We start from the raw sequence: 27,032 nt of genomic DNA on the forward strand, positions 1-27,032 counted from the left end.
CGCGGGCGCGTCGGCCCTGGCGCGGCTGTTATGGAAACGGGCTGGGCGCGCAGGCGGCGATGATGGGGCGGCCATGGCCCGGGCCGGCAGCTCCAGCGGCGACGCGGCCGCGGGCGAGCGGGCCGGGGGCGCTGGGCGGCCAGAGCCGTGGGAGCTGTCCCTGGAGGAGGTGCTGAAGGCGTACGAGCAGCCCATCAACGAGGAGCAGGCGTGGGCCGTGTGCTTCCAGTGCTGCCGCGGGCTGCGGGGCGCGCCGGGCGGCCGGCGGCGCATCCGGGACACAGCGGACATCCTCCTGCGCAGGGACGGCTCGGTCAGCGCGCAGCGGGAGCCCGGCGGGGCAGGTGAGGCCGGGGGCGGGGGCGCGGCGGGGCGGCGGGCGGTGTCCGCCCGGGGGGAGGGGCTGAGACCCTCCCTCCCTCTGCTGGACCTGGACCTGGACCCGGCGCCGGCGCCTCCCTTCCGGCGCCTTCCCTCTCTGGACCCGCCGACCTCTCCCATTTCCGCGCCCTCCCTCTGCCGCACTGGGGGCCCCTCCTCCACCTTCTCTCTCTACGAGACTGGAAGGCCCTCCTCCCTCCTCTCCCCTTTCTGGATTGGGAGCCCCCAGCAACTCTCCGCTGGGACGCGGACCTCCGCCCCTTGCCCCTGCTTTTCCTCTCTCCCTCTGCTAGACATGAAAGTCACTCTCTCGACCTGGGACCCTCACCCCCCCTCCCTTTCCTGGATTCCCCCCCACCTGAAACCCATCTCAACATCAGGGCCAGCTGCTGGCTGGAGAGGAGGGGGCTTTGGCTCCTTGCCTGAGGCCCTTCAGCAGGGAGACTGGACTCTGTCCCTCCTACCGCGGCCCTCCCCACCTGGGCTGCTTCCTTTTCCTCTGCGGGTCTGCAGCCCTCAGACCTTCCCACCCGGTGACTGGTGGTGTGGATCCTTGTTGGAGTGGTAGGTGCACAGGCGCTCAGGCACGAAAGGAAACACATGTTTTCCTCGGGCTCGTTTTCCGTGGGTATGAAGATTTAACAGAGAATGTGTAAAATTTGGGGAACAACTTGCTTAGTGTTCTGCTCTGAACCATGAACGGGAACCAACAATGAAGCCCTTGAAAGATACTTGAAGTCTATGCAGAATGATGAGTTTAAGTGATTTGTAGCCTCTTTAAGAAAAAAGTTTTCTTCCTGGAAAAGTAGAGTGCTGGGACGGAGCATATGATGATATTACCCCCAAAAGTGATACCCCTGGGGAAGCACACAGGCCAGCTGTGTGTGCTGGAGGGGGTGGGTTTGCAGAAATCCATGGGCAGACTCATGGAGGGCTGGGAAGGACCAGGGCAAAGCTAGCCAGAAGCGACAGCTCCTTTGGTAACAGGGAGGGGTCTGCTGAACCTCTCCCACCCCCTAGGACCGTCACTATTTCTCCACAAGCTTCTTCTCATCTCTGAACCCTGCTCCCACCTCCCTTAACACCTCAGCTGTGTGACACTTGAGAGTTGCTCTATTTTGCACAAAAACACTTATTTGACAGGAGAAAATAATAAGAGCTGGACTCAAACAGTACTGTTCCCATTTTACAGTCGGGTAAGCTGAGGCTCAGGCTTACCCATAGTCACACAGGAAGCGGCAGGATTTGGATTCAGCCCTGATGCTCTCAATGCCTGTGTCCACTGTCTTCAAAGGCTGGGCTGAGAGCACGATACAGGATGGCCTCTCCTCATCGGTGGGGCCCTGGAGTCTGCATATTCACCAAGAGTTTTTCTCTTAAAGCTGTATGTCCTCCTTAAAAGACCTTCCCTGTGCCCCTCCTCATCCCGGAAGACAAGCAGTGTAACCCAGGGGGTGGCTTCTGGCACCGCAGAGCAGTACAGGACTATAACGGGCCTGCCTGGTCTCACCCTCTGACTTTAAAGATGGGGAAGCTGAGGCACAGAGTGGTAAGTGGTTCGCCACCAGTCAGATGCAGAGCTGAGGGGTCCCTGCATCTCTGACTGTGGGGTCAGTACTCTCCACAGTGGACCACAAGGGCCATCCTCGGGTGCAGCGGTCATCTGGTTCCGTCCACCTCTCCAGCCCTGGGGATGTGTCAGCCCCTTCTTCCTGGTCCCTGCAGGCCCAGCGGCACTTGTGCTGCCTTCATACTCACAGGTCGACTGGAAATCCAAGGCTGTGCTTCAAAGCTCACGTGTGGCCACTCTCCACTGACCTGTATGGGGACGTCCCAGCCCACGACACAGAGGAGCCCAATTTCATTTTCCCTTAGACATGATCTTTGGTGTCTGTCCATAAACACGTCTTGTAAAGGTGGATGAGGTTTGTGACTTGCTGCCTCTTTAAAGATTAAGAAAAATAGATTACCCTGAACTTTCTCTTCTGTCCCTGTTGAGCTTTTGTGAATCAGCTGAAACTTTAGACCAGCTGTCTCCCTAAGGTAGCTAACCCAGCGTTTCTCTGGGACTTGAGTGATTACTGGATTCACTGAAAGATGCGTGTTTATCTCGTGCTGTAATCGCAGTTGAGAAGAAGGTTCTCATCCTCCCTCAGGAAGTTCTGGTAAACGTAGGCGTTAAGTCAATGTTTAAAATAACTTTAAAGAAGTCAACAACCAGGGACTTCTCTGGCAGTCCAGAGTTTGAGACTCTGTGCTTCCACTGCAGGGGGAGCAGGTTCGACCCCTGGTCAGGGAGCTAAGATCCCACATGCCACGTGGCCAAAAAGAAGAAAAAAGAAAAGAAATCAACAACCAAACTAAACCTGACTTGCAGGGGGCGGGGGGTGTGGAGGAGTACTATTACTTTAGCATATGAGTGGGAATACTTCCCACTTCCAGCTAAGCAGGGGACGCTTACTCGAGTAAACTTCCTAGTTGGCAAGTCTGAAGACTTCTTCATAACTGCTCGGAAGCCCCCTTTTTCAAGTGGGAAAATGGAAAAACATGTTAACAGTGAAGTTATTTTTAAGAGGCCATTATTAAAACCTCCCGATGGGCAAGGGTGTTTTGTTTTGTTTTTAACTTGAGGCAAGAAAGTCCACCAGGCATCTCTGCAGTGCGTGTGCTGACCGTCCTCTGAGGCGAAGCCCATTCTTGCAGCGTGGCCAGTGGTCAGTGGTCCTGGGACACTTTCAGTGGCATTTGTCCGCCTGATGCCTCCAGGGCAGGCCCGCCAGGACACTGCCTGCTCCAAAGCAGCGCTCGGCTGTCACCTTGCCTGAGACCTCCCACCCTCCCAGCCGACATTTGTGGGCAAACATAACATACTTTTCTCCAGGCACCAGGCTCTCCCCCATGAAAACCCCCTTGGGCAGGTGGAGGGTGGGTTCGGGGTGTTGATGGGGCTCCTTTCACCTCCGACCTTCTCCATTCTGCTTACGCTAATTTACACACCGCCCTGCTTTTCTGGGTTTTTTTTCTTGTCAGTTTTGGTGCTAGAATTTTGCACAGGCCCCTCTCTTCACGCTTGGCTGCTCATGTGACCTGTCCGCCAGGTCACACCTGCCCCTGCACCCCTCCTCCCACTCCGTCTTTTCTGCCTGTAGTTCTGAGGCCACTGGCCCTTCCAGGCCCTCCCCCCACCAAGCACCGGGCCCTGTCTCCAGGCTCAAGCTTCCCCCTTGCAGCGCACCACTGCCTAGAGGCAAGGCCTTCCCACTTCACCTCGTTTGCAGCCCTGAGTTCCAAACACAGAGGCCGTTTAGTTTGTCCTGCGTTGGACCTTGGCACCCCTGTGTCATGAGCTTCATGGGGCCCAGTTCTCTATCTACCTCTTTACCTCCAGCCCAGTAGGTGGAGAAATAGCAGTGCTGGGGCCCCCACTCCTCCTGCATAAACTGGGCTGAGAGTGGCACGTGCCCAGGGAGTGGGGAGGACTCATGAGGGAACATCAGTACGGAGCCCACATCACCCTGGGCCCAGGGACCTGTGCACACAGACACACAGACACACGTGCTGCTCTGTCCGCCCCTGCTGCTGCTGTTTCTGTGCTGCTGTCACTGTGTGTGTACGTGGGGCCGTCTGTGCTCACTGGAGATGCCCCTTCCCACGTCTCCTGGCCCAGCATGTCCCTTCCCAGGAGCTGAAGTTGGACCCCTGGTGTTCCAGGCAACCCCGCGTGTCCTGTGGGCTCCGGGCCCTCAAAGTGGACTTGCTGGGCCTCACTGGGAGTTCGCCTCCTGAGTGACCAGGGAATGTCTCTGTAGCTTGCCTATATCTTCTTTTTTTTAATTTTTTAAAAAAATTTATTATTTATTTATTATTTTTATTTTTGGCTGTGTTGGGTCTTCGTTTCTGTGTGAGGGCTTTCTCCAGTTGCGGCGAGTGGGGGCCACTCTTCATCGCGGTGCGCGGGCCTCTCACTATCGCGGCCTCTCTTGTTGCGGAGCAGAGGCTCCAGACGCTCAGGCTCAGCAATTGTGGCTCACGGGCCCAGTTGCTCTGCGGCATGTGGGATCCTCCCAGACCAGGGCTCGAACCCGTGTCCCCTGCATTGGCAGGCAGATTCTCAACCACTGCGCCCCCAGGGAAGCCCTTGCCTATATCTTTTTAAAAATTTTTATTTATTTATTTTTGGCTGTGTTGGCTCTTAGTTGCTGCACGCGGGCTTTCTCTAGTTGCGGCAAGCGGGGGCTACTCTTCATTGCGGTGCGTGGGCTTCTCATTGCAGTAGCTCCTCTTGTTGCGGAGCGTGGGCTGTAGGCGTGCGGGCTTCAGTAGTTGTGGCTCGTGGGCTCTAGAGTGCAGGCTCAGTAGTTGTGGTGCACGGGCTTAGCTGCTCCGCGGCACGTGGGATCTTCCCGGACCAGGGCTCAAACCCATGTCCCCTGCATTGGCAGGCGGGTTCTTAACCACTGTGCCACCAGGGAAGTCCCACCTGTGTCTTTTTAAATGGCTCTGCACACAGATGGACGTACAGGTGAGGGCTGAGTGTCCAGCAGTGAGGGGTGAGTAGAGGCTGGCTGGAAAGATGAAATCCTGCTTCCGAGGAGAGCATACTTCCCTGAATCTCCTCCTGGCAGCCAGAGTATTTCTGGTTGAAACATTTTCTTTCAACCAGGTCCTTCCCGTATGGCTTTTGTCTCCTGCTTCTTGACCCCCCACCAAAGCTGCCATGCACCCTTGCTGTCATGCAGGGGTCCTCCCGGGCCCTTTGCTCCTGTGAGGGTCACACAGTCAAGACATGGTGCGGGGATGCAGCAGCTCCACCTTGCCATCCTGGGAGACGGGGAGCGAGGGAAGCACTGCTGTGAGCCCATCGTACAGACGAGAAAACCGAGGTTCAGGAAGCAAAGCAGCGATGCAGTCACCCTCGGGGAGAGGTGGGGACAGGGCTGGCGAGTAGACTCAGCTTTAGCTTGCGCCCACCGCTGCCTGACCTTGGGAAGTTACTTAGGCCTCTGGGTACCTCAGTTTCATTCTCTGTGCAGTGGGGGTTTGATAGCAACTGCCCCAGAGGCCGTGTGGATGTTTGGGGAGCCTTGGGACATACCTGGCCCAGGAGGCACTGGCTTGTGGGCTGTCCTGATCCTGGTCCCATGTGCACCTCCCCAGACACAGCTGGGGAAGCAGCTCCCGCAGGTTCATGTGATGGGCCCAGAGCAGGACTGCAGGAGGCAGGGGCCTGGGCGCTGCTCCACTGCACAGTTCTTGATGGGAAACATCCTCCGCTGCAGAGAACACCAAGTACCCCCTTCAGAAAATGGGGGCGAGGGCTGAAGGCACTGCATGGGGCAGGTGGGCGTGCGTGCGTGCGTGCGCGGGAAGAGTGTGACTGTGTGAGCTGGTGTGCTTGTAGATAGCACTGAGATTTAGTCTCACCTCTGAGCAAGGATTACCTCACAGGAAGGCAGTCCCTCGACAAGCTGTGTTCCCTGTTGGGACACCTGTGAGATGCCTGTGCCTGGGGTCACATGACAAATGACCCCACGGTAAGCTCAGCCCACCCGGCCCTTTGCCAGTTCTGCCCCGTGCTTCTAGAAGAGGCTTCAGGTCTTTGGGGTCCCTGGGGGACCCGTGTGGCCTGGAGACTTGGCTCATGGGGGATGCAGCCCAACCTCTCTGCCACTGTAGGGCCCCCTCCTGCTACCCAGGTCTTCAGGCAGAAGAGGTCCTCGGTCCCCGGGACGGCATCAACGGTTCAGTGCCAGGGCCACGCTGTGGGGGCCGAGGTATCTGTGTGGCTCCCACAAAGGGAGCACCGGGCACTGGTTGCTCTGGTCCCAGGACGTGGCCGTCTAAGCAGACACGCCAGTGAGTGTCAGGTGCTAGGGTTTCGCTGTGATCCTGTTAGACTCCTGGGAGGGAGTTTGGCCTCCGGGTACGGCCCAGTCAAGGAGGAGGTGGCCTGGAGTTGGCACCCCGGTAGCTGGGCAGATGAGCCTGAGCTGAGCCCAGGGCGCCCACCACTGTGTCAGCCCCGCCTGCAAGCCCCAGCTCCACCATTTGTTAGCTGTGTGGTCTCGGTCAATCTCTGTATCTCTCTGAGCTTCAGTTTCCTCCTCTGTAAAGAGGGAGCCGTGGCGCCAGCCTCCACAAGGAGTCTGTGGACTGAAGCCATGGTGAGTCACTTGTTAGCTCTGCAGCAAAGCGCTGGGCACGGAACCACCGCGGGGCCCCCGAGTCCGTGCGACTTAAAATACAACTGGGTTGGTGAACACTCACCTACCAGACCGTGCTGGGTTGTGATGGGCGCTGAGGGCTGGCTGCCCCCTGCCCCCTTGAAATCAGGGAAACTCGGGGCCCTGGCACCTCCGGGAAGCACCTTTATCAAGTGTGATCCCTTGCACCTTCCATGGCCCCCATTCACAGCTACAGGCTTTTACTGACCATCCAACCCCTGTACATGCCCAGCTGCTCACTGGGAGTTAATGCTCACTGTTGCATTAACTCCACTGATGCTGGGGGTGCAGTGTCTTCCATTATTTAATGGGTCAGCCCGACACAAACGCGCTTTATCTTTGGCAGTCTTCCGGTCTCTTGATGGCATTTTGAAAATATTTGCAGAGTTAGCAGGTTCACTTAGCAGAGAATTGCACGGTTTGTGTTTTTATCCACCTCAATTTAAGGCAGCTAAACTTCATACCCTAACACAGTTCTGCGTGCCTTATTCAAGGCAGGTGGTGGAAGGAGGTGGGTTTTCTGTGTCTCGTCCAGCCTGGCCCCTTGGGAGGCCTGGGGGTGGCTCAGGGAGTGACTGGAGCATAGATTCTGGGATCCCCCAGCCTGGCCACACCCGGCACCACCACCACGCCCAATTCAGCACCTGGGTTTCGTCCCGGAGACTCTGAATCTCTGGCAGAGACAGTCTGGGGAGAAATCCCCAAATCCAGAGGTGGTGGCCAGATGCCAGCTGACCCAGCGCAGCTGTTGGGAACTCTGGAGCAAGGCCTGCCCTTTCCACTGCGTCTGGGTTTCTCATCTAGCTCTGATTTGGGGGTGTGCGGCTTCCGAGCGTGAGGGCTTTCCCTGGGCCTGGCTGACCCGAGCTGGCCCCTGGCTACTTCCTCTCTCCCCTTTCACTTGTGCCCCCAGCCTTGCTTCCCAAGGGGGCGGGATGGACCCCGTGGCCCTGTTGGCTGCTCCCCTCCGAGTGGTCGCTGTACGGGGCGAGCAGGGGCTGTCTTTGCCAGCCGCCCCTCCGCCCCTGGGGCAGGGCTGCACGGCTCGCCTGGTGTCCAGCCCGGAGCTGGGCCTTGTCAGTGTCCGTCCAGTGGCTGATGGCTCAGCTTTCTGGTTTCCGATGGAGACCTTGGGCGATGCGCTGTGTGCTCCGGTGGGGGGGGGGCAGTGGGGGGCGGGGGCCGGCCCCGTGTGTCGGGTCCCGGGGCCGCTGAAGCTGGTCCTGACTGCCTCTTCTCTCCCCTTGCAGAGTCCACAGCGATGGTGTCACCGGCCAGCTCGGAAGCCCAGGTACTTTACAAACAAACTTTACACGTTAAAGTTAGGTGTCTTGTATATCGCACGTAAAGTTATACAGTTGTTCCCGTGAGGCAGGACGCAGATAAATGCTCAGTGGCTTAGTGGAAAGGCTTGATGGGGAGATTGAGCCCAGAGGGCAGGCGGTGATGGGGGAGCCCGCCAGGGTGGTGTGGACTCGGTGGGCCTGAAGTTCAGGGGAAGTGATGTACCCACCTCCCTCTCCCCTGCGACCCCCGGGCTCCTGGAGGGGCCTCCCACTGACCCGAGGGAGGAGAGGGCAAAGGTGATGTGGTCTCCGGGGCTCCCTGGTCACAGAGTGTTGGACAGGAATTGGGTCTGGGGGACAAACAGGAAAAGCAGCCCACGACCAATGTCCTGGAGCGCCCACCCAACCGAGAACGCAAACCTCACCGGCAGGACCTCTTCCTGTGTCTCCCGTCCCGTCTGCCCGCCCCCAGGTAATTGAATTTGATGTTTATCATTCTCCTGCCTTACAAAAAAACAGTTTTGTGCAAATACATATTTATATATTCAACACAGTGTTAGAGCAAGGGTGTGGGCACAGGCCAAAAGAGGCTGTATGGTTTGCTGTGTAGAGTTTAGAAACAATAATAAAACCATCCCCAAGTCTTCTGACTTTTTCTCATCTCCACGTGCTGGCAATTCTTAATAATGTCAGTGATTAGATATCCCCTCTGGCTGGGGTGGATGCCCTGCTGTTTACACAACATGGATTTCCCATAGGATTGCTGTGAACTCTGTGCTATACCGTTTTCTGGAATTTGAGGGGGAAAAACGCAGCCACGTGTTTTCAAGAACCGATTTCACTGCTCAGCTCGGCTCCCCCTGCCGGGGCTGCCCTGCTGCCCGCAGGCCCCGACTAGACTTGTGTTCACGACCTCCCGCTCCAAAGGAGGCCTCTTGTTATCAGTTTTGAAAATATTTACAAGGAACTTTGTATGTAGGGGTCCAGTCTGCACTGTTCTGCCTGGAGCCTCATAAATCAACCTGAGAGCCCCGCCCGAGGAAGTGGGGCAGGGCAGTCTCCTGTGCTGTTTGCGTAGGTTCTCACACTGGCCCTTCAGTTACTCGGGCCGGTCCCTGGGGCTGGCCCACTGGGCCTGCGGGTGCCTGGTTCCCATGCTGCCCGGGCAGGCGGGGCCCAGGGTTCTGAGACTCTTGGCCGGCTGCCCAGATTTTTCCTTATGGGGAAGCCGTGGTCTTTGCCTTTGGGAAGCTTTTAAGGAGCAGCTATCAGATAAGAGGCTGCAGTGGAGTTAACCCTTTCACTGATGTGATGCCCGCACGGGCCTGCGACCAGGAGAACGGGGGGGGGGGGGGGAGGCTGGGCGGGCGGCAGGCTGTGCTGCGCTGGAGCAGGGGAGCTTTGCTGCCTGCCCCACCCCATGGGGCACAGTGGCCTCCTTCGGAGAGACTGGGTCAGGGCCACCCCTGTGCTTGGCAGGGGCTGTGAGGCCCCCCCGGGGGGGCGGGAGTGGAGTTCACTCCCCCCACCATCTCCTTCCTGGCCCCCACCTCTGGGGCAAGAAAGGACCGCTGGAAATTTGTGTGAAGTGCGGCCCTCGCCCACCCACTCGTCCTGCGGGGCATCCAGGCGCTTTCTGGAGATCCCACTGCCACAGGGACTCCACCCGCCACGGCCTGGCCCTTCGGTCACCTGTGGGATGTGACCGGCCTTCGGGCCTCTGACTCATGGTTCTAGGGTGCGACTTGGAGCCAGGTCTGACCCTTGCCTCCTGAGGCAGAGATAAGACACCTCCAGGCTGGGAGCGTTGTTGACTTTTGCTGGAACTTTTCTCCCACTGGGGCCTTGCTCCTCCCACGCGTCCGGTGTCCCGAGCCAGGCTGACGCCCCTACGCCCCCTCCAGGCTCAGGGTGTCTTCTGAGGCGTTTCTGCAGGACAGGGAAGGTCTGTTCTTGTGCCCTGTCCCCTGCACAGCACTGACACTCGCACCTGTCCTTCAGCTCTGCTCCAGCCCACTCCCTTGGGGCCCAGGGGGGTGGGATCACAGGAAAGGAGAGGAGAGGCCAGAAGGGCCCGGGAGGCCAGGTGGCCTGGTGCCTGGTGAGGGTGCAGCTCTGTCCGTGGCACGAGGTCAGGGCAGAGGCTGCAGGCCAACCCAACCCCCAGGCCAGCGCGGCCATTCTGTGCCATTCTGTGTCTCTGCCCCACCTGTGAAACGAGAGGTTACCTCAAGGCTTGTGGCAAGGTTAAGTGGCAAAGAGCTGTTGTCATTTTGGTGTGTGTGTATCTTTTGCATCGTTGTCCTCAAGGGAAACCACAAAAGCAGTTTCAAACACAAAAACAAAGTGCCGTGCACACTGGATGCAGCTTCCTTATTTTTTTATTTTTATTTTTTTTAAGGATTTATTTATTTATTTTTGGCTGCATTGGGTCTTCGTTGCTGTGCGCGGGCTTTCTCTGGTTGCTGCGAGTGGGGGCTACTCTTCATTGCAGTGCACGTGCTTCTCATTGCGGTGGCTTCTCTTGTTGTGGAGCACGGGCTCTAGGCGCACGGACTTCAGTAGTTGTGGCACACGGGCTCAGTAGTTGTGGCTTGCGGGCTTAGTTGCTCCGTGGCATGTGGGATCTTCCTGGACCAGGGCTCGAACCCCTGTCCCCTGCGTTGGCAGGCGGATTCTTAACCACTGCGCCACCAGGGAAGTCCAGCTTCCTTATTCTTATTTCTTATGCTCAGCTGCGCCACTGGCTGGCATGGAACTGCTTTCCCCTCGGTGCCTCCCTGTCAAGCAGACCCGCGTCCCAGGGCCACTGTGTGAGCAGGGACTGTCGGGTGCACACGGCACTGGGACAGATGACCATCTTCCACAGAACCTGGATTCCTAGATGTTAATGGTAGTCTGTGCAAACAGGGTTCCTCGCCAAGTAAAATTGAAAGCAGAGTGAAGAGGTCTCTCTACCGCAGGACTCAGATTCCTAATGTGCTAATCCACTTTTAAAAAAACTTATTATGGGACTTCCCTGGTGGCACAGTGGTTAAGAATCTGCCTGCCAATGCAGGGGACACAGGTTCGTGCCCTGGTCTGGGAAGATCCCACAGGCCGCAGAGCAGCTAAGCTCGTGCGCCACAACTACTGAGCCTGTGCTCTAGAACCCGCGAGTCACAACTACTGAGCCCACGTGCCACAACTACCGAAGCCCGCGTGCCTAGAGCCCATGCTCCGCAACAAGAGACGCCGTCGCAGTGGGAAGCCCGCGCACCGCGACTGAGAGTAGCCCCCGCTCGCCACAACTAGAGAAAGCCCGCACACAGCAACAAAGACCCAATGCAGCCAAAAATAAATAAATTAATAAATTAAAAAAAAAACATTATGGAGAAAGAATTTCAAGCATATACAAAGCCAGCAGAATAGCATGGTGGGCCCCACAGCTAAGGACACACCTGTTCCCTGTGGGCCCCGCCCCTTCCCTCCGCACCTGCCCCCTGGTGACCCCACCCTGCTCCCCGTACTCAGGTACAATTATTTTTTAGGTTTTTCTTTTTCAGCTTAAATTTACATACATAGAAATTTACATGCAGCTTAAAATACTTAAGGGAGGGGATCTCGCTTTTTGTGAGTTCCAGTGTCAAGCTTTATCGAATAAGCTAGTCTTTCTCCTCTGATTTAAAATATGCTGTTACAGCATATGAAAAGCTAACGTTTCATTAGGTTGCCTCTCTGTCTTTTTTTAACAAAGTTGTTGGGGTAAGCTTTCATTTGGTGAGTTCTGACCAATGTGTATACCACGTACGCAACGCTGCACTCAAGAATACAGACCTTTTCCAACGTCCCCCAAGTTCCTGTGCTCCTCCAACCTCCACCCCCCATGCCGGCTGGGAGCCACGGGCCGGCCCTTGGTGACTGTAGATTCGATTTGTCTTGCTTAGAGCTCCGTGTATGCGGAGCCCAGCAGCCTGGAGTTCTGGCCTGGGCTGTGCACGGGGGTCAGGGCTCCACACGGCTGCCCAGCTCACGACTTGTGAGGATACACGTTTTTCCTCTCTCTTGGTTCAGTTCCCCAGAGAGGAGCTGCAGTCCCGCGGTAAAAGCGTGTTGGATTACAAGAACTTGCCACACAGTCTTCCACAGTGGCTGTGCTGCTTGGGGAGCACGCTGTTCCCCGTCTGGGTGACCCTGGGCGCATCCCCAGGGAGGACAGCTGCTGTTCCATTTCACCATTAGAAGCCGCGCGGTGGTGACCTTCTCCTGCGGCGGCTGGGACTCAGGCCCGCCGCCGGCCCCCTCCCGGCACCCCTCCCGTGCGTGTGTGACCTCCCTTGCCTGTCTGTGACCGCGGGCCCCTGTCCCGCAGGTGGTTCAGTCGCTGGGCTTCGCCATCTACCGCGCGCTGGACTGGGGCCTGGCAGAGCACGAGGAGCGCGAGCTCAGCCCGCAGCTGGAGCGGCTCATCGACCTCATGGCCAACAGCGACTGCGACGACGATGGCGGTGGCGGGGCAGCCGACGAGGGCTACGGGGCCCCCGAAGAGGAGGAGGAGGCCGAGGGCGGCCCCCGCGCCGTGCGCACCTTCACGCAGGCCATGCGCCTGTGCGCCGCGCGCCTGACCGAGCCCCGGGGCGCTCAGACCCACTACCAGGCCGTGTGCCGCGCACTCTTCGTGGAGACGCTGGAGCTGCGCGCCTTCCTCGCCAGGGTCCGGGAGGCCAAGGAGGTGAGTGGAGACTCGGGGAGGGGGGGAACCAGGCCGTAGGGACCAAGGACGTGGGGGCGTCTGGGAGGGGCTGAGGGTGCGGCAGGCGGAGCACGTGGGGGCGGGTGGAGCAAGGGGTGGGGCCGTGAAGGCGCCTCCACCCGCAGAGGCGGGGCCAGGTGGGCGGGGCCAGGCTGCCAGTCCCCGGTCCCTGCCTCCGTCCCTGTGTCCCTCTGTCGGTCCACAGGGCGTGGAAATCCTCTGCTCGCAGCTCACTCTGTGTGGGACTGCCCTGAACGCTTTGCAGGTTTTAGCTTAACCCGCACACCTCCTGCTTACCCGGTTTTGCACAGGAGGGAACTGAGGCTCAGAAACTTACATAAGTGGCACCTTTACCCTGTGACCTCACTCCTGTTGCCTCTAAGTTAGTTATTAACTTCCCTGATCCCCATGTTTACATCTGCAAAAGGGGCTGTGAGTCCTGCCTCCGGCTCACCTGCCCAGGTGATGGTTCCTTCTGAAAATAGGGTGCAGAGGGCGGCCCAGGACCCATGCAGAGGTGCCAGCATGCTGGAGCTTTGGGGAGGTGGGCAGTTCAGTGAGAGGACACTCGCCCAGGTGTTTGCCCTGCTGGTGACAGTCTGCTGTTCCCCTCCACCTCCCTCCGTGGTTATCACCCTTTTCCCAGATGAGCAGTTGGAAAGCCTCTGAGGGGCTGTGTCCTTGCCCCACGCCACAGCTAGTACAGAGCAGAGGGGGCCTGACCCGGCTCCCAGCTGGCCTTCTCCCGGGGCTGCTCTGCTTCTTCGTGGTCTCAAAGTCACAGGAGGTGACAGTCTCCGCCCCAGCTCTCCCAGCCTCTCCCTTGGCGGGAACTGAGGTGTTTCCTTGAAACGGGGGTCACAGCCCACAGGGACCCCTGCCTTCCACCAGCATTTCACAGATGAGAAGAAACAGAGATTTTGGAGAGGTCAGGAGGTATTTTTGGAATTAACTGATGCTGGTCCCTGATTCCACCCTGGCCCTTTGTGGGCATGTGTCTCTCGTTTCCTCTGACCAGGAAGCGTTCCTGCACAACTTCCCTGGCCCTGAGCTTGAGCAGGCTCTCAGGGTTGTTTTGATCGATGGGCCTGGGACCCAGCGCAGGACAATTCAGATGCTGCTTGAGCCACTTGGCCCTCATCTGCAGCCCAATCCTAGCCCAAGGGGGGGTGGTCCCTCTGCACAGGCTGTGCCTCCGAAGCCCCATCCCCCTTCTTCCCTCCCCACGCTTCCCCGGCATCTCAGAGATGCCCTTGCAGTGCTCTCATTGTGGATGGCCCTAATGCTTTTTCTGTCACCTGTCCTGTTGCTGAGGTCAATTCCTTACCCAGGCAATAAAAGCTCTTTGTTTTAGGAGCAAACAGCTCTAGACTTCAAGCAGTTGACCCAAGAGAAGTCCGGGAAATTGGAGGAGGTGGTGAGAGGGAGGCTGTTGGTGGGGCGCAGCTGGGCTGGCGTTTGGGGCAGAAACAGCCGACTCAGGGGGCAGGTAGAGATACTCCAGGCAGGACAGGAGACCCACCTTCATGCCCTTTGCGGAGACCGCCAGGTCACACGCAGGTCTATTTTTAGAATCACACACCTTGTGCTTCTCAGAGACTTGGCAGAGTTTTCTAGAGCGTCCCAAAGCGGTTTGGCAAGTGGCTTGGGGTGAAAGCCAGGGTAACCAGTTCTGTCTGATTTGGGGGATGGGGTGGGCGAGGCTGTGCGCCAAAGGCAGCTGCTTCTCCAGGGTGGAAATTGGTGAGAGCAGAGCCCCAGCTGCTGCCAAGATCCAGGGCAACGAACCTAGCAGCTTCTTCCCACATTCTCAGCGTAGGACAGCTACCTAACAATCCCCAGCATCCTGCTTGGGCCCTCACCATGAGGGCAGCATTCTTCCCAGTTCGTGAAATACGTCCCTGTGACTGTTTGCCTGGACCTGCTGAGTAACTCACCCTCTCGGCCGTCCACCCACCCATCCAACTACCCATTTATTGATTCATTTATTCCTTCAACCAATGTTTAAGGCCTAGCATGTGTCACACAGTGCTAGGAGCCAGAAACACTAAGATAAGAAAATAAAAGCGAAAACAGAAAACGTGGTTCTGGCCTCACGGAGCCAACCATTCAGACAACAATCAAAGCAGCAGATAAACGTACAACTGCAGGTGGGATCGTGTGCAGAGAAGCGCCGAGGGTGTCCCATGAGGGTGGGTGTGCGTGGGGCCCAGGGGCCCTGTGAGCTGAGGTCTGAAGCCCTTCCCGGATGAGGGAGTGGCCTCCACGCCTGCGTCTGCTGTCTGTGGAAGACGTGGTGCCTGGGGGTGGGTGGGTGGGGTGTGGATCAGTGAGGGAAGGGGGCAGATTCTACTGCAGCCAGGAGGTACTGTGTGGTGCCATGTGGAGGCTGTGCTTTCTCCTCTGCCCTTGCCTGGGAGATGCGGCCACAGGTAGCCAGTGGGACACAAGTGTTCCCGTGTGGCTCCAAGGCTGATGGCTTGGTTCCCCCAGGTATCTTTCTGAGCCCCAAAGCCTTGTCCAAAATGCCCACTTGTCCCTTTTTTAGCTGGTGGACTAGTAGCCCATGTGGTACACGAGCGTCCCCAGGGGGACAGACCAGCAGGGCCCACATCCCCACGGCTGCTGTTCTCCCATTTCTCCTGGACTTACAGATGCTGCAGAAGCTTCGGGAGGACGAGCCGCAGTCAGAGAAGCCCCTGATGGAGCTCAACAGCCTGGGACGCACGGACTGGGTAAGCCGTGGCCCCCGCTGGCCCGGGGCACAGCCCGGGAGCCCTGCCCGGGGCTAAGGGCCATTTTCATCTTCTCGGGGGCCCAGGCCCGACTCTGGGTCCAGCTCATGCGGGAGCTCCGCCACGGGGTGAAGCTGAAGAAGGTGCAGGAGCAGGAGTTCAACACCCTGCCCACAGAGTTCCAGCTCACCCCCTTCGAGATGCTGATGCAGGACATCCGCGCCAGGAACTACAAGCTGCGCAAGGTCATGGTGAGCCTCTCAAGGTCATGGTGGGCCACTCGAGGTCATAGTGGGCCCCTCAAGGTCATGGTGGGCCACTCGAGGTCATAGTGGGCCCCTCAAGGTCATGGTGGGCCTCTCTAGGTCATGGTGGGCCCCTCAAGGTCATAGTGGGCCCCTCAAGGTCATGGTGGGCCACTCGAGGTCATGGTGGGCCACTCGAGGTCATAGTGGGCCCCTCAAGGTCATAGTGGGCCCCTCAAGGTCATGGTGGGCCACTCAAGGTCGTAGTGGGCCCCTCAAGGTCATGGTGGGCCTCTCTAGGTCATGGTGGGCCCCTCAAGGTCATGGTGGGCCTCTCTAGGTCATGGTAAGCCAAGTTGAAGGGGGTCCACGTTCAGCCCCCTCTGCTCGCTGGAGCCCCTGCTTGGTGTGCTGGCCTCTGAACTGGGGCAGACATGGCCCGGAGTCACATGGCTCACGGTCCTTTCAGGGACACAGTGTGACAAGGGCAGGGAGAAGGGGACCAGGGGCAGGAGCTGAGGCTGCAGGATCGTCCCATTTAACGCTCACATAGCCCTCGCTGTGTGCCAGCATCGCTGAGAATCTTAAACGTGCGAGTTAATTTCATTGTTATGACAACCCTATGAGGTGGTGCCACTGACCCCCATTTCCACATGAAGAATCTGAGATGCAGGGAAAGCTCGTGGTCAGGCCTTGAAGGCCACGGCCACACAGCCGCTGAGAGGGAGGCTGGAGTGAGGCCCAGGCGCTGCCCATGGCTGCATGAGCCCCTCTCAAGGCCACAGCCCTGGCAGATGGGCCCTTAGCCCTGCTGCCCTCACCCCACACACAGGTCAACGGGGACATCCCTCCCAGGGTGAAGAAGGATGCCCATGAACTTATCCTGGACTTCATCCGCTCCCGGCCTCCGCTGAAGCAGGTACCGGCTCCCTTGGGGCGTTTGGAAGGTTGGTTCTGGGGCGCTCACTGCCCCAGGAGCACACAGGGCCTCCACGTCCGCCCCTGTGATGCCGCGGGCTCCGGAGTCCTCATGCAGGGTTCCTCCCCAGCTTGGGAGTCGGCCCCCACCTGGCGCTGCCACACCCCTTGCAGGTCTCAGAGAGGAGGCTTCGCCCCTTACCCCAGAAACAGAGAACGCTGCACGAGAAGATCCTGGAGGAGATCAAGCAGGAACGCAGGCTGCGCCCCGTGGAGGGCAGGCACTGGGACGGGCGGGGTGAGCACGGGACACCCCCTCCCCTGCCCCTTGCCTCCCCTCCACCCCCCAACCCGTCCTGTCCTGTCCTGCCTCACCTGCTGCCTGCCCCAGGGTTCGGCTCTCTGCCCTGCATCCTCAACACCTGCTCTGGGGACGTCAAGTCCAGCTCCTGCATCAACCTATCCGTCACGGATGCCGGGAGTAGTGCCCAGCGCCCGCGGCCCCGAGTCCTGCTCAAGGCGCCCACGCTGGCTGAGATGGAGGAGATGAACATATCCGAGGTCAGAGCCCACGGGTTCCTGAAGAGAGACTGAGGAGGAGGGGGGGAGGGGGAGGAGGGAGGGGAGGAACGGGAGGGAGGGGAGGTGGGGGGGAGGGGGAGGAGGGAGGGGGCAAGGACACAGCCAGTGTCCGGCGTCCAGCTCTGTGGGGCGTGCCCTGCTGTGAAGCTGGTGTCCTGCTGTGGGGCTGGGTCTGCCCTGCGGGCAAGCATGGCCGGGCTCAGGGACCCTTTCCTATCTTGGTGGCTCAGAAGGGTCACTGGGACGGTGGCCTTGAGCCACTGTGGCCTCTGCACAAAAAGGTCTAAAGCAGAGCGCTCCGTCCTCCTGGGGCTGGGAAGCTGGGCAGCCCCCCTCGGAGGTGAAAAGCCAGCATGTCCCAGTGGGGCTCTGCATCCTGGCTGCTGCCTTCTGAGCCCAGAGACCAGGGTGGTGGCCATGTCCACGGGCCCCACCTGCCCCAGACCTGCCCTCCCAGGGCTTTCCAGGGGCCGCAGACCAGGGTCTGGTTTTCGAGGCACCCGCCTCCCCCCTGGCCTGGGCAGTGTGTAGCGGAGGCCCCTGTGCCCGACACCTCAGCCCAAGGGCAGGCAGGAGGCGCTGGCGGGCAGAGAGGTCAGGGCGGTGCCGGGCTGGTGTATTCGCAGGAGGAAGAGTCGCCGTGTGCGGAGGTGACACTGAGGCGAGACCGCTCTTTCTCGGAGCACGACCTGGCCCAGCTCCGGAGCGAGGTGACCTCTGGCCTGCAGCCCCCTGGAGGCCTGGAGCCGGCTCGGCCGCGTGCGGGCAGCGTGCAGTCCTGGACGCCCAGCGCCCAGGAGCCGGGTGGGTGCTGCCCTCCCTTCCCTGGACACCCTCCTGCGGCGCCCTTTGCCCCTGCCCGGTCCCAGTGGCTTCAGAGGGTACAGGGAGCTCGCACCTGCAGGAAGGGTATTTATCACCCAGGCAGCCATCCCCCACCTTTTAGAACTTTATGAAATTAGTAATCCATATTCATTGTAAAGCTTTAAAAAAAAGTTCCCACGATTCTATTACCTGGGGATAATTGCTGTTGACATATTGGTGTATAGAAAGAAAGCTGGATGGATGGACGATTGATAGATCCGCCTAGTCTTTCTGTCAATGGAGACGTGCCCACAGAGTAGCACACACCACTCTGGAGCCTGACCAGTGCCCTGGGCTTTGTCACGAGCCCCGCCCTTTCCCTGTCGGTCAGCGCGCAGGACGGTACGGTTCTGCTGGCCACGCGGGGTTAGTTGGTCCCCTCCGTGGTGAAGACTGGGCCCCACCAAGTGCCCCGGGTCACAGGGTTGCCACCCCGCCCAGTGCCTCCCACCAGACGTGGCCAGGCCCCCTTCTCTCCCCTCAAGGTCACCTTGAGCCCCCGTGTTGCTTTCTGGCCCCTCTCGGGATGGTTTCATTTAGTGGCTATGACTCCTGGTGTGAAGAGGTCCAGGCCAGGGATTCCGTACCTCACTGTCCCCCCGTGGTGGAGGTGGACCCCCTCTTGCCCCTCTTCCCCCTCCGACCCTCTCTGCCCCTCTGGGTCTCCAGGCAAAGTGTGGTGAGGCTGCCACGGCCCCATCGTGGGGCTCAGATATGGGCCCCTCTGGCTTGCCGCACTGCACAGGCCCTCGCTGTGGGTGACGTGTCCTCTACTAGACTCCTCACCCCCAGGAAACCACCCCACCATCATCTCCTGCTGCCTGGAGGGCCATCTCCCGCTCCCTGGGCACAGCTGTCCGACACCAGAACTCCTGCAGGTTGTCCTGACAGCCCCCGGCTCTTCTACCAGGTTCTGTCAGCGTCCAGTCCCAGCCTGACCCCAGCTCCCCGCCACACAGTGACCTGGGCTCAGTCGACAGGCCTGGGGCCTCCAAGGCCCCAGACGCCAATCACCAGTGGCTGGTGAGTGAGGGAGGCGCTGTCGGCCAGGGTGGCTGTGATGGGGTGGTGCGCCTGCTGGGCTCCGGGGTGGGGAGGGCTCCCCTCAGTGGCAAGCGGGGTCCCTGCTCCAGCCACCCCATCTGGGCAGGTTGGTCTTTGCTGCCACCCCCTGGACCTTCTGGGCACCGCGGCCCCCCGGGCCAGAGAAGGGCCTTGCTAAGGGGACAGCCCAGTTCCATCTCTGGGGGGTCAGGACAGGTGAGAAGCCCAGCGCCCTGTGCCTGGAAGGCAGCGTGGTGACACCAGAGAGCACTTTCTCAGGTCTCGACTCTGTGCTGTTCCCTCGCTGCGCCTCAGTTTCATTGGCTGTGAATTTTGTCTGACTTTTCATTGTGAAGAGCTAACAGTTGCTGCTGTTTTGAGGTCCCCACTTGGACCTGAACCTTGGTGCATGATTTTATCAAATGGGATGAGAGCAGTGAAGTGCCTGGGGGGCCACAGGGCACCTTGCTGGTGTGTGAAGGAACGTCCAGGGTGTGGTTGTCATAATCGCTTCCTTGAAGTTTTACCAAGAGCCTCAAGTGAGAACAGATGTTCAAAGGCTTTGGAAAGTTAAGGTCGTGTTACTGTTAATACTCCCCAACTGAAGGGCACGCTTTCCCCTCTGAGTCCTGTATTAGGTGTCTTTTGCCGTGTAAAAAAATCACCCCCAAACTTAGCAGCTACAACAACACATTTATTATCTCACAGTTTCTGTGGGTCCCGAACCCGGAAGTGGCTCGGCCCGGCGGCCCTGGCTCGGACTCGAGCGAGGCTGCAGCTGCAGTGTCGGCAGGGCTCCCGCCTCACCTGAAGGCTCCACCCGCCTCCAAGGAGGCTCCTCCCCCGGCTGTGGGCAGGAGGCCTCAGCTCCTCCCGTGTGGCCTCTCCCCGGGGCTGCCTGAGTGCCCTCGCAGCGTGGCTCCCCCCGGGGTGAGCGATCCGAGAGCCAGGAGGAAGCCAGTGTCTTTATGACCCAGTCTCGGAGGGGACACACTGTCAGTCCCGCCTTATCCGTTCAGTACAAATGAGTCACTGAGTCCTACTCAGGGGGCCACTTCTTGACAGCAGGTATGTCAGGGATTCGGGGGACGTGTTTGAATAGCAAGTCCCGTAAGTGTTTCCCTTCCGAGCGGCTTGGCTCTCAAACCCGAGAACTTGAGGGGCCTTGCCTCTGCCCTGAGTATGTGCTCAGCCCAATCTGCCCAGCACCCAGCTTGAGATCTCTTGGCAATGTGTGCAGTTAGTGTAACATCTGTACGGTTTAGAGGGGAATTGTTCAAATATAAACAGCACCACCAGGCTACTAGAAACAGAAATCAGAAGCCAGAAGACCTGGACGCTTCTGGTCAGAGAAGAACACGGGGTCCCAGACTCACCTGATGCCACACAGTAGCAGCTGACCAACAAGCCTAAATAGGACAATCCTGAAAGTCTGACCCATAAACACTGTCCAACTCCCACCAGCCTCTGGTGCCTCCCATGCCGCCTCATCTTGGTAGCTAACGTTTCAATTCCGGGCGCCAGGCACTGCGTCCTCTCAGTGGAGCTGAAATGCCCCGCTTTATAGAAGAGGAACTGACGCTTTGAGAGATGGAGTTCTGTGCTAAGAACACAGGACTGTTCCCCTGGGGGCTAGGAAAGGGTGTACTCGCCATGGCGGCCCAAAGGGCCGGGCGGTTATGACGACGTGGATAGGTGCAACCACCTGACTGGCAGACCCGGAGTCGCAGTGGATGGTTGGCGCTGGGAGGGAGGTGGGAGCGGGGGAGGGTTCCAGGAGGGGGGGCAGTGGGCCTGGGGGCTCTGGCTGCCTTTGACTGGCCTGGTGTCGGCTGGTGGGGAGCAAGGCTGGAGGCAGATGCTTCAGGTCCGGGAGCACTGCAAACGAAGGTGGGATGGGCTGAAGGGTTACATGTGCAATGAGGCCATCGACGGGCTGGGGGCCGACCGGTGGGGTGGGCAGGGCCGGTCAGAGAGCCCTTGCCTGTAGCCGTGCACAGAGAAGTCCTAGGGAGCAGTACGGCTCCCTGGCGTGGCCGAGCTGAGGAGCGGGGCGTTTTATGGAGCTGCTGGGCTTGGTGGACCAAGGCCAGGGAGGTGCCAGGGTCCTCAGGGAAGAGGGGAACTTGTGGAGACGCCCTGAGAGCCTGAGACCGGCCCCTCGGGCCTCCTGCCGCAGGAGTTCAGCCACCCCGTGGAGAGCCTGGCTCTGACGGTGGAGGAGGTGATGGACGTGCGCCGTGTGCTGGTGAAGGCCGAGATGGAGAAGTTCCTGCAGAATAAGGAGCTCTTCAGCAGTCTGAAGAAGGGGAAGGTGAGGAGCCCGGGGTTGGGGCAGGTGAGGGCAGGACTGGGCCTGGCGAGTTCTGGACAAAACTGGGCTCTAACCAGGCCTTTCCGTACAGATTTGCTGCTGCTGCCGGACCAAGTTCCCACTGTTCTCCTGGCCGCCCACCTGTCTCTTTTGCAAGAGGTGAGTGAGCCTTTTGAATGCACCTTGGCTGTGAATTAACATGGGAAGGAGGGCTAAGAAGCCTCTAGGCTTCTGTCCAGTAGAGCTTCCTGCGATTCTGAGGATGATCTATCAGGCACTGTGAGTCGTGCAAGGAAGGGACAGAATTTTTAATTTAATCGTAACAGCTGAGCAGCCCCCACTTTCAGCCAAGATGGGGTAACAGGAAGCAGGACAGGCATCTTCCACATGAAACAGCCAAAAAGAAAAAAAAAAACTCAAAGACATGAAACACCGGTTCTCAAGACATCAGGTATCAAGCAACCAACGGGAAGCAGACAGGGTGAGCTGTATCCTAGGACTGCCTCAACTCTGGACTCAGAGCCTGTTCAGCTCCTGGAGTGGAGGAGCTAAAGCTGAGAACCAGGGGACCCGGGCATCTAGAGTTCTCCCCTTTGGAGAGAGTCCTCCAGGAAGCAGGTCTCAAGAGACCTGCAGAAGGTCCCCCTTGAGTGTTCAGAGTTCTGATCAGCACATACATGCAAGGAAATTACTGAGGGTTTGGAAGGAATCATCTTGAAGCACAGATTGGCAAACTCCAGCCCATGGGCCAAATCTGGCCCACTGCCTATTTTATAAATAAAGTTTTATTGGAACACAGCCACACCCATCTGTTTATTATTCATTTAGCCACACCTAAAATGTTGACTATCTGAGCTTTTACAGAAAAAGTTGACTGACCCTGTCCTAAGGTTTTAAAGGAACAGTACCAGGAATAGTGTCTATTCCCACCAGCCACGGTGGAAAGTTGTGATTCATGGCCGCTGAGTGGAATACACAGGAAGGTCTTGCCTCACTAGCAGGAATAAGTGCCCCTAGACTGAGCACTGCTCCAGAACTAACAAATCGCAAAAGCAAGACCAGAAAGGACCAAACTATTCCCAAGTATCTTAACTGCTTCCCAGAGCAAAGCTCAAGAATAGGAATAAAGAAATATCCAGCACCCAGCAAGATAAAACGCCTGGCATCCAATCAAATATTATCAGGAATGTCAAGAAGCAGGAAAACATGACCCATGATGAGAAAAATCAATCAAATCACCCAGAACTGACACAGATTTTAGGATTAGCAGATAAGGACATTAAAAGGTTTTTTGTTTTTGTTTTTTTGGCCACACCGCACAGCATGCGGGATCTGAGTTCCCCAAGCAGAGATTGAACCCGCGCCCCCTGCAGTGGAAGTGTGGAGTCTTAACCACTGGACCACCAGGGAAGTCCCATGGACATTAAAAGTTTTGAACTGCATTTCATATGCTGCCGAAGTTAAAGACATGGAAAAGGTAAAGAAGAGACAAATCGAACCTCTAGGCATGAAAACTGGAATGTTTGGGATGAAAATTACACTGGATGATTTATAGCAGCTTAGACATTCAGAGGACTGTGCAGAAGAAAAGATTAGTTAACTTGAAGACGTAGCAATAGAAACTATCCAAAACAAAATTATCCAAAACAAAAACACTGAGAGAAAAAAGAATTTAAAAATAAAAAAGGTGTTGGCAAGCTGTGGGATAACGTTAAGAAGCCTAATATAGGTGTAATTAAAGTCCCCAAAGATGTGGGGGCAGAAAAAGTATTTGAAGAAATAACAGCTAAAAAGGTTTTCCGAATTTGATGAAAAATATAAACCTACAAGAAACTCAGTGAACCCCAAGCACAAGAAATATGAATAAAATCACACCAAGACACATAATAATTAAATTGATCAAAACCGGTGATAAAGAGAAATTCCTAAAGTCAGTCAGCAAATAAAGACATGTTATGTACAGAGAAAGAGAAAGATGACTGCAGATTTCTCATCAAAACATTGCAGGCAAGATGTCAGTGGAACAACATCTTTAAGGTACTGAAAGAAGGAAAAAAAAACGGTCAGTCTAGAATTCTGTACCCAGCAAGAGGCAAAAGTAAAGACATTTCCAGAAATACAGAAGCCAAAAAAATTCTTCACCAGCAGACCCACACTGGAACAAATGTTAAACGAGGTCTGCCACGTAGATGGAAAATGACACCAGATGGAGATCTGAATGTACACAAAGGAATAAGAGCACTAGGAACAGCAACTCCTAACATATAAGATTATCTTTTTATACCTCTTTAAAAGGTAAACCAATATCCAGCACCCAGCAAGGTAAAATTCAGTGTCCATCATCCAGTCAAAGATTACCAGGCATGCAAAAAAATAATAAAAATGTATTTTGGGGGTTATCACATATCTGTAACTAAAAAATATAACAATAGCATTAAGACCAGAGGTGGAGGATTGTAAGTATGCTGTTACAAGTTTTTGTATGAGATGGTAAAATATTACTTGAAGGAAGACTGTGGTAAATTAAAGACTATCCTATGAGCCCAAAAGCAACCACTGGAATGGCTTGTATGTCAACAAAGAAGATAAAATGGAATCATAAAAAATACTCAATACAGAAAGCATAAACAGGAAAAGGGAACAAAGAACAAATAGGACAAAAAGAAAACAAATCACAAGATGATAGACTTAAACCCAATTATATCAACAATTACATTAAATATAAATGGTGTAAACAATCCAATTAAAAGGCAGAGTTTCCCAGATTGAATAAAGAAAGTGAGACAATCTGCTGTCTACAAGACATGTAATTTATTTTTTATTTTATTTTATTTTTTGGCTATGCTGCATGGCTTGCAGGATCTTAGTTCCCCAACCGGGGATCAAACCCAAGCCCCCTGCAAACCCAAGCATGGAGTCCTAACCACTGGACCGCCATGGAATTCCCAAGACATGTACATTAAATAAAAGACACAAACTGGTTGGAGGGAGATGGGTGGAGAAAGATACACCACACCAACAGTGGTCTAAAGAAAGCTTGAGTCGATATATTAATACAATACAAAGTAGACTATGGAGTAAAGAATATTATCAGAGTTAAAGGAGTTCATTTCATAATGATAAAAGGAGGAAATAATCCTGAACATTATCCACACCTAGCAAGAGATTCAATATACATGGAACAAAACATTGACAGGCTGCAAGGAAAAATAGCTAAATCCATGGTTACAGTTAGAGATATGAAACCCTAAGGGTATAGGAGATTTGAATGACACTATCACCAACTTGATCTAAGTGACATTTAGAGAAACTAGACCGAACAGTGGGATGTATGTTCTTATCAAGTGCACACGGAACGTTCACCAAAATTGACTATTCTGGGTCAAAAAACAAGTCTCAAAAATGCGGAAGGATTGATATCATACAAAGTATGTTCCCTGACTACAGTAAAATAAAATCAAACTAATAACACAGGTTCGTTGATGGCGAATTAATTATGGGACATCCATGCAAGAGTGCATGGTCCCTTGTTTTAAAAAATGAATTTGGACAATTTGTACTGATGTGGAGAAGAGCCCTGGTGTATCTTTATAGGATAGTACACATGATACCCCATTTCATTTTTTGTATTTTTATTTTAAATGTATGTTTTTGTTAATTTATGCTTAGATATGGAGAATGGAAACTGCTGATAGTAGGGATCATCTCTAGGATGGGCTTTACAGGAGAGGACTCCTGTCTAAATTAAAATTCTCTCTAGTGTTTGAATTTTTACAGCAAGAAGGCATTTACTTTTGAAATCATGTATGGGAAATAAAAACTGTTAATCACTGCTTAAAGCTGGGCATCTCACTTGAGGGCGTCTGGCTCTGACGGTGCTTGTGGAGAGGGGTCAGGTACCCTCCACTCCAGACCAGATGCTCCCCAGAAAGGGTGAGGAGGGGCAGAAGGATTTGGGGTGTAGAGCTGAGCAAGAAGAAAAGCAAGATTTGGGAGTAAAATGAAAGTAAAGCACTGACGTGGCCAGGGGTCAAGCAGGAGGCAGTGACAGCCTGGCCTCGCCTGTGCTGGGCGGGTGCTGGACCCCTCACAGCTGACACTGCTAACCCTCTTCTTTTCTCTCCAGAGCTGTCTGCAGTTCCTGCAACATAAAGGTGAGGACCACCTGGGGTCAGAGCGAGGGCCCGCGTCTCAGGTGTCCTGCGGCCTGACTGGGCCTGTCCGGGGGTGGGCAGAGGCTCTGCTGTCTCCTGTCAGATGATCCCCGCTCACTACTCACCACTTCAGCTTCCTCCAGAGCAATCCACTCCTACACTTCCCAAGACTGCAGTTTTTAAAGACCCTTGTAAATGGTCCCTTTTTTAAAAAATTAAATATTCTGTGTTAGTAGGCCAGTGCCAGGAGACCCATCTCGTTCTCTAAAAGTCCTCCTTCTGACACCCCAAATTCCTCGAGTGTTTTTGGAAAGCCTCATTTTATAGCAGCTTGGGGTGTCTGCGTACACGCAGGTGTGCACAGAGGTAAAGGATAACATTTGGAAGGATGTCACCCCTTTACACCTCGTCCCAGAAACAATCATCTGTTTGAGGGATTTTTACCACCGCTATTTTCAAACCCTTACTTTTTATGCTGCCACTTGGCCATAGAGAGACCACCTCATCGATGTTAAGTACTGATAACATACAGGCCGCAGTGCTCCATGTTGTGTGTTGGCGGCTGTTCGGGGGGACCAGGGTGCCTGGAGTGTCTCTCTGTGTTGCAGATGAAGATGCCGTCTAAGAAGTTTGCACACATCCCAGTGTACACGCTGGGCTTCGAGAGTCCTCAGAGGGTGTCAACCGCCAAAGCCCCGCCGGCGCAGAGAAGAGACGCCTTCCAGTGCGTGCCTGCCCTTGGTGACGTCCCTGTGGTGGGCAGGCATCACAGTCACCTGGAAGCTGGGCGGGGGCCTGTGTGCTGGGGTGGGCTGGGGCTGAGAGGTCAGAGCCCAGGACCCAAATTCCGCCCAAGGAAGAGCTGCTGCGGGATGGACTTTGCTCTGCCTGCTGTGGGCGCGGGGGGATGTGGAGACTCGGGAGGACCCCTGACGGCCCCGTCCTGCCCCAGACCCCTGCAGGGGCCCCACTGGCGGAGCGTGGAGGAGGAGTTCCCGCACATCTACACCCACGGCTGCGTCCTGAAGGATGTCTGCAGCGACTGCACCGGCTTTGTGGCGGACGTGGTGCGCTCCAGCCGCAGGAGTGTGGACGCCCTCAACACCACGCCCCGCCGCGCCCGCCACACCCAGTCCCTCTACATCTCGAACACCTGGACACTCGACCTCAAGTGATGGCTGTGGCCCCCTGGCCGCCCGGTCAGAGGCTTTTCGAGGTGCCTGGGTGACCATGCTTCTGGGGAGGAGCCAGGCTAGTCCTGGACCAGGCGGAGAAGCCCCCGTCCTGGGGCACGGCGGCCCCCGGCCCTCGTGATGTGCATGTACATATATACATATACAGATACGTTTATATAATATATACACACAGCATATATATTTATATTCATGCTTCCTGGCCCCAGAGTTCATTTGGGGTCAGGCTCACTCCAGGACCCTCCCTGGGGGAGGCTGTTTCCTCTCAGGATTCCTTGAGCAGAGCAGGGGCAGGGGGGGCAGATGGGAACAGGTCTTCTCACTCAGATGCGGAAGGGGCACGTGGGCATACAGCAGAGG

General features: G+C 56.2%; 1 protein-coding gene across 5 annotated transcripts; it reads left to right on the forward strand.

The window, feature by feature from the left end:
* Positions 1 to 26,840, forward strand: SPIRE2 (spire type actin nucleation factor 2). Of its 5 annotated transcripts, XM_036834982.1 has the most exons (15): positions 3 to 344; positions 7,856 to 7,896; positions 12,243 to 12,602; positions 15,278 to 15,358; positions 15,445 to 15,609; positions 16,436 to 16,522; positions 16,696 to 16,819; positions 16,913 to 17,082; positions 17,730 to 17,907; positions 18,878 to 18,990; positions 21,191 to 21,325; positions 21,417 to 21,484; positions 25,452 to 25,479; positions 26,088 to 26,203; positions 26,432 to 26,839. In XM_036834982.1, the coding sequence occupies exons 1-15, from the start codon at positions 74 to 76 to the stop codon at positions 26,652 to 26,654; spliced, it is 2,160 nt and encodes a 719-aa protein (XP_036690877.1). In that variant the 5' UTR covers positions 3 to 73; the 3' UTR covers positions 26,655 to 26,839. The 5 variants fall into 5 exon arrangements, with proteins under 5 accessions (XP_036690873.1, XP_036690874.1, XP_036690875.1 ...); XM_036834979.1 differs by having other exon boundaries at positions 2 to 344; positions 26,088 to 26,840; XM_036834980.1 differs by having other exon boundaries at positions 2 to 344; positions 16,696 to 16,798; positions 26,088 to 26,840.
* The last annotated feature ends 192 nt before the right edge of the window (positions 26,841 to 27,032 follow it).

This window comes from Balaenoptera musculus, chromosome 19, assembly GCF_009873245.2.
Source record: "Balaenoptera musculus isolate JJ_BM4_2016_0621 chromosome 19, mBalMus1.pri.v3, whole genome shotgun sequence".
Taxonomy (NCBI): domain Eukaryota; kingdom Metazoa; phylum Chordata; class Mammalia; order Artiodactyla; family Balaenopteridae; genus Balaenoptera; species Balaenoptera musculus.

Excerpts from the sequence above, each read along its gene's own strand:
- SPIRE2 (XM_036834978.1), top strand. The coding sequence starts at position 74 with ATGGCCCGGGCCGGCAGCTCCAGCGGCGACGCGGCCGCGGGCGAGCGG. Across the intron at positions 21,485-25,451 it reads ACCTGTCTCTTTTGCAAGAG|AGCTGTCTGCAGTTCCTGCA; the intron begins GTGAGTGAGCCT and ends TTTTCTCTCCAG. Across the intron at positions 25,480-26,087 it reads GCAGTTCCTGCAACATAAAG|ATGAAGATGCCGTCTAAGAA; the intron begins GTGAGGACCACC and ends TCTGTGTTGCAG.